The sequence below is a fragment of the Enhydra lutris genome, unplaced genomic scaffold (assembly GCF_002288905.1).
Source record: "Enhydra lutris kenyoni isolate GAN:26980312 unplaced genomic scaffold, ASM228890v2 scaffoldscaffold13, whole genome shotgun sequence".
In the NCBI taxonomy this organism is placed as follows: domain Eukaryota; kingdom Metazoa; phylum Chordata; class Mammalia; order Carnivora; family Mustelidae; genus Enhydra; species Enhydra lutris.
The window spans coordinates 31,644,724-31,650,723 of NW_019154097.1; the positions used below are offsets into that span (position 1 = coordinate 31,644,724).

At 63.1% G+C, this 6,000-nt stretch overlaps 1 protein-coding gene across 2 annotated transcripts in view; it reads left to right on the forward strand.

The window, feature by feature from the left end:
* LOC111146363 (LIM homeobox transcription factor 1 beta) overlaps positions 1–4,340 on the forward strand; it is a 78,802-nt gene extending 74,462 nt beyond the window's left edge. Inside the window, exons 4-8 of one of the 2 annotated variants that reach the window (XM_022501891.1) lie at positions 885–1,066; positions 1,269–1,346; positions 1,482–1,590; positions 3,747–3,890; positions 4,183–4,340. In XM_022501891.1, the coding sequence (XP_022357599.1) occupies positions 885–1,066; positions 1,269–1,346; positions 1,482–1,590; positions 3,747–3,890; positions 4,183–4,340 (671 nt within the window). Of the gene's footprint in view, positions 1–884; positions 1,067–1,268; positions 1,347–1,481; positions 1,591–3,746; positions 3,912–4,182 lie in introns of both variants that reach the window. The other variant, XM_022501892.1, reaches the window with a different exon arrangement.
* Positions 4,341–6,000: the final 1,660 nt, after the last annotated feature.

A 6,000-nucleotide genomic window follows, 5' to 3' on the forward strand; every position in this document is an offset into this window, starting at 1 on the left:
CGGAAGAGCTTTGTCCTGTCGGTGTCCTTGGAGGAAGTGAGCTCCCCATCCATCTGTCCCTCTGTCCACCCATGAGCAGGGCACCGTGGTGGCTTCCTGGGCTCTTAGAGCAGAGCAGACACTAGCCAGGTGCCGTTGGCCCATTCCTATCGGGCCTGGGGTGGGGGTCTTGGAGGGAGGCAACCCAGCCCCGGGGCTCATGGTCTGAGGAAGGTGGGCCTGGGAATAGGAGACCAGCTTAGACTTGGGGACAGTGGGAGGCGCATGGTGTCCGCCTGGGGCTGGCATCTCTGAGACCCACAATTCTGGGACATGGAAGTGGCCGTGTGTGCACGGTGGGCATGGGTGTGTCTCTGGGTGAACACACATGCTTCTGTGTGCGTGCGTGTGTGTGTGTGTTCAGGTGTGTGCTTGCCTGTATGTCCCCACCTGTGAGCACAGGGGCCTGTGTGTGTGTGTGTGTGTGTGTGTGTGTGTGCGTGAGCTGTGTGTGCCCCGTGCTCTGTGGGCCCACGTGCCAGTGTGCGTGCACACATGTCAGTGGTTGAGTGTGTAACTGTGTGTGTGGTGTGCGTGCTGTCATCATGAATACTCAGGTGTGACAATGTCTGGGGTATGGCTTTGCCTGACAGTTTTTAGTCTCTGGAAGCTTCCAAGAAAGAAGGCTCCCTGGAGTCTCCTCGCTGGATTGTGGGACCCACTGGCCCTGGGCTGGGACAGCGGGAACCAGTTTTTCAGAGGCTGACAAGCTGCCCTGGGGTCTCCGGAGTGCAGGGAGCTGGTGTTGGCAGGAGGTGAGGGGATCCCGCCAGGCGACAGATGGCCTCCGGGTACCAATCTGAGACCCTCGTACAAGACTGATGGGCTGGGTGTGTCCCCCACAGTGAAGAGCGAGGACGAGGACGGGGACATGAAGCCGGCCAAGGGGCAGGGCAGCCAGAGTAAAGGCAGTGGGGACGACGGGAAAGACCCCCGGAGGCCCAAGCGACCCCGGACCATCCTCACCACGCAGCAGCGAAGAGCCTTCAAGGCCTCCTTCGAGGTGTCCTCCAAGCCCTGCCGAAAGGTGAGGGGCCGCTGGGGTGGGGCGGGGCTGACACCCCACACCCGCCGCCTTCCCAGACAGTGCCCCCTACCACTCTTGCCAGGGATGGGGACGTCCCTCCACCTCCCCCGCCCGTCCCTCAGTTCCCCCAAACCACCGCCTCCCTGGCCTGCTGCCCCGGCCCCCGCCCCCAGGCCTGATCCGTGTCCCTCCCCCCGGGCAGGTCCGAGAGACGCTGGCGGCAGAGACAGGCCTCAGTGTGCGTGTGGTCCAGGTGTGGTTTCAGAACCAAAGAGCCAAGGTGAGAGGCCACCTGTTGCCCCCGCTGGGCAGGGCTGGAGTGGGGGTGCGGGCAGAAGACACGGTCCTGCTGGGAGGGGCCGGGACTGAACGGGGATGGGGAGGTGGGGACTGACACGACCCGTGTCCCCTGCAGATGAAGAAGTTGGCGCGGCGGCACCAGCAGCAGCAGGAGCAGCAGAACTCGCAGCGGCTGGGCCAAGGTGAGCCGGGACCAGGGCGACAGGGCCCAGGCTCAGCCTCTGGTAACAGCACTCTTCCCCCACCCCCTGGACCCCGGACCCCGGACCCCTTCCACCAGGGCCGTGAGGGCTGTGGGAGCTGGCGCCCCGGAACCTGCTGGGATCAAGAGAGCCGGTGGGGACCACGGGGGCCCCCAGGAGAGATGGCAGTGTGGGCTGCGCCGAGGGGTGGCAGAATTTTCGCCCCTGGGATGCCTGGCTGGCTCAGTCAGTGGAAGGTGTGACTCTCGATCTCAACATCCTGAGTTCAAGCCCGTGTCTGGCCTAGAGCTTACTTAAAAATGAACAAAAAACCCAAAATACATGCAACCATCTCCCACCCTCAGGGTGTGCTAGGCACAGTTGTCACCATTGGCCATGCTCAGCCTCTCGGAATGCCCACCGATCCCGGAGGGGAAGGGCACTGTCACAGCCCATCTCACAGCCAAGGAGGCGGAGACTCAGACCAGAGGACTTACTGGGATCGCTCAGCGAGTGAGGGGCAAAGCTGGCCTCGGCCCCACATGTGGCATCCCAAAGCTGTGGTTTTCACGTGACTATACACCCCACTGCCCACGACAGAATTCAGCAGAAATCTCGAGAGAGACTGCGGGGTGTTGAGTTCAGTGTGGGTTCCTGCTGGGTGGTAAGGAGCCAGCTGGAGGGGCAGCGGCCAGACCCCTGAACACTGGGCTTTGCCAAAATGTTACTATTTCTTGGGTCGGGGGGGTGGCCTCCCCAGCCCCATGGGGACATTGAGCCTTGCAGGGACTGCCCAAGAGGAGTGGGGGCCCCAGGGCTGCCTGCTCCCAGGTGAGATGGGGGCTTTGGGGCAGATGCCAGGGCACTGATGGACAGCCTCTTCTATCAGGGCTCAGGGCCAGGCCCGGGTCCCCAGCTGCACTGGAGCCTTGGAATCCAGTTCTTTCTCTCTGCCCCTGCCTCCCCTCTCCCCCAGACAGCCTGGCCTCCTTGGGGCTGTGGCCACTGTCTCTGGTCTCCCAGCCACCACCTCCTGTGTTCCCAGCTGCCTCTGGGATATTCCATAGTCATGCCCCAGAATGTTCCATGGTCCCGCTTGAGCTCATCAGGGCCCTTCCTGTACTGCACACAGCAGCCCCTGCTGCCACATTCGCACAGCACCCTCTGCCCCTCCTCACCCCACCTCAGCAAACAGCACTACCCTCCACCCAGTGCCCACACCAGGAACCTGGGAGTCGCCTCTGACCCTCCTGTCTTCCACGCACCACATCCGCTCGGTTGCCAAGCAGGGCCGTGGAGGCTGCTCCCGTGTCCCTCACGCTCCCTCCTGGGAGTTGTCATTTCCACGCTCACCTTAAGGGAGGGAGGGGCTAGGAACCCAGCCCCTCCCTCAATTTCCTCAGTGGTCCCTGTCTCCAGCCTCCATCCTGCCAGCCTTTCTCCACAGCCCCTCCCACAGTAGACTTCCTACAGCCTCAGGGGGAACCACACTGAGCTCTGTGGTTGGTTTGGGGGGGGCGCCCAGAGGACCATCTTCTGCCCCACTCCTGGCCTTCTCTCATCCTGGCACTATAGCCCCATGCACAGGGCTCCCTGCTCCCACCGGCTAGTTTCTCCCCTCCCCGCCTTTACTTCCTGAGGCAGGGCATGCCTGCCCCTGGCATGGTTGAACCCCTGCTGATTCTTTAAGTGATGTAGAGTTAGGGGGTCCCTTCTTTCAGGAAGCCTTCCCTGAACTCCTTTGGCCTGGGCCCCACCTTGATGCTCCCAGATGCAGGGAGCTCACTGCACCCACATGTTGAGGAATCATGACGGCCTGCTTAGTGTCTGTGCCCCCGAAGCATTGAGCTTCTGGAGGGCAGGGCCACTGGAGGAAGGGAGGAGGTGGGGAGGGGAGATCCCTGGCTTTTGATAAACCGATTCCTGTGTTTATCTATGTGTTTATTCCTGTGTGTCTGGGGAAAAGAGGTCAGGGGTCAGATACATGGGTTCAGTGGCCCTGGGTCACCACAGGCAACCTGGGAAAGTGCAGAAGAGGTCAGAGTCAGGGGGACTGCAGTGGGCCCCGTGGCCTTGGGGAGTCATATGGGAGATCAGTGGGAAGGCCTGAGGTATATCTGGGAGGGCACCCCTGGGGTGGCGTGGGCTCTGGGGTGAGGTGGACAGGGCGGGTTGGTGAAAGTGTGCTCTCTCCCCAGAGGTCCTGTCCAGTCGCATGGAGGGCATGATGGCCTCCTACACGCCATTGGCCCCACCCCAGCAGCAGATCGTGGCCATGGAGCAGAGTCCCTACGGCAGCAGCGACCCCTTCCAGCAGGGCCTCACGCCGCCCCAAATGCCAGGTGACCACATGAACCCCTATGGTAAGCCGCCCCACCCCCTGCCCACCCCAGCACCGCCCCTGCCCACCACCCCCGGGCCGGCAGGCCGCGCCGACACAGCCAGCCTGCCTGCCGCCTCCCATCGGAAGGGGGTGCCCGCGAGGCCCCACCTGCAGCCCTCCGCGCCTCTGGCCCCCCACCGCTGCCACAGGTCACCCCATCCCTACTCACCTCTGGCCGCACAGGCTGCAGGGCCGAAAGGGCCCCCAGGAGCTCACGCCTGCCCGGCTCCTGACGCCCCCTCTGCCCCCAGGGAACGACTCCATCTTCCATGACATCGACAGCGATACCTCCTTAACCAGCCTCAGCGACTGCTTCCTCGGCTCCTCGGACGTGGGCTCCCTGCAGGCCCGCGTGGGGAACCCCATCGACCGGCTCTACTCCATGCAGAGTTCCTACTTCGCCTCCTGAGAGCCAGCCGGCCGCTTGGACGCTTGGGCCAGGGTCCTGGGAGGGGGGGGGCCTGCGGCCGCCAGGGCCAGCCCCACCGCCCGCACAGACTCTACACACAGCCATACGGTGCCCTTCCCCGGGCCGGCCGGGCGGGCAGACGGGCGCAGCCTGGGCAGAGCCGCGTCCTGCCGGCAGAGACCGTGTCATCCCAGGGACCCAGAGTCTCGGAAAGCCGCTCGCCTCTCAGCCCCACCTAGGCCTCCATCGCCTCCTTCTCCCTACCCATCTCTTTTTTGGGAAGCTTAAATTCTCTCTATTTTTTTAAATGTCCTCTCTGTGTCCAGCCAACCTCCAGGGACCGGGCCTAGGTCCAGGCAGCCGCCCCCCGCCCCGCCACAGCCCCAGCATACCCCAAGGCGACCACGTTGTGTGCGGTGCGTGTCACCTGCGAGGGCGTGTCCCTGTGCGCGGGGCTCGTGCCCAGCTCCCCCACCTCTGAGAGCCAGCCCACCAGCCTGGGTTCACCCGTCCCGGTTCGAATCTGGAACAGAAGTGGGGAAGAGCCTGGCAGGTGTGCCCAGCCCACCACGGCTCTGCCCTGAGAGGGAGTCCCTGGGGAGGGTAGACCGAGCCTCAGTTGCAGACGCGCACAGCCCGGAGGCCATGCGGATCCGCGCGCAGGTACGCACACAAGCTGAAGAGACACAGAGGCGCTCTGGGGGCCAGCCCTGCCACGTCAGGAAGGGGAAAGAGGCCAGACCAGGGCAGGGACCCCATCTTCTTACAGCAATAGGGGAGAAGGAAGGAGGGGACGGGAGGGAGGGGGGAGTTTGGGTCTTGAAACATGTGGATGCGGGTGTACCCTAGCCTCAGCCTACATGGGGGCTGCCTGAGCAGGCAGGGCAGAGACAGGGCCCCCAGAAGCAGGTGGGACAAGTGGCAGAGCCTCTAGGCGGAAAGGGATCTCCCGAATCACCCACTTGGCCCAACATCTGTCCGAAGCTTGGCTCCCTCTGCCTCTGGAGTACCTCCCGCGGTGGGGAGCCCGCTGCTTCATCCCGCCCCAGGCCAGCTGCCCTTCTCTGCTGATTTGGCCTCTGCCTCTTTGAGCCCCAAGTCTTCACTTCTCAAAGCCAGGCTCTTCCAGTCTCTCCGGCTCTCTCTCCTAAAACTGTACCCTCAGCTGGGCTCCAGCTTTCAATCTAAACGTGGAACAGATGTAACCCAGTCTCCCCATGGTATCAGCCAGCTACCTCCCCCGCTTTAGGCGCCCTGCCTCTGTTAATGTGGCCCAAAATGAGACCACATTACCTGGAAACTCACCCTGCCCTTCTGTAACTGGATCCCCGACCCTCACACACACGACTGAGGGGCCACAGGGCCCTCCGGTGTGTATGTGGGGGAATGGCACTTACTGTTTAGATCCTGCAAAGGACCTTGGCTTTTTTATTTGCCGCATTTCTTCTTCCTTAATTCAGTCTGGCCTGTGGAGTTTCTCTGCACCCCCAGCTCTGTGACACTGGCTTGCTGTCCCTGTCATGTCAGGAGCCAGCCCTGCGCTTCTCACCCGAGGCACACGAACTGCCTGCGCCTCTCCCGTCCGGTGTGGGCCCGTGAACCAGTCCTCCTTGGAGGACGCGTCCCAGGGCACATCCAGCCCCGTTTTGTCAGATGCCCC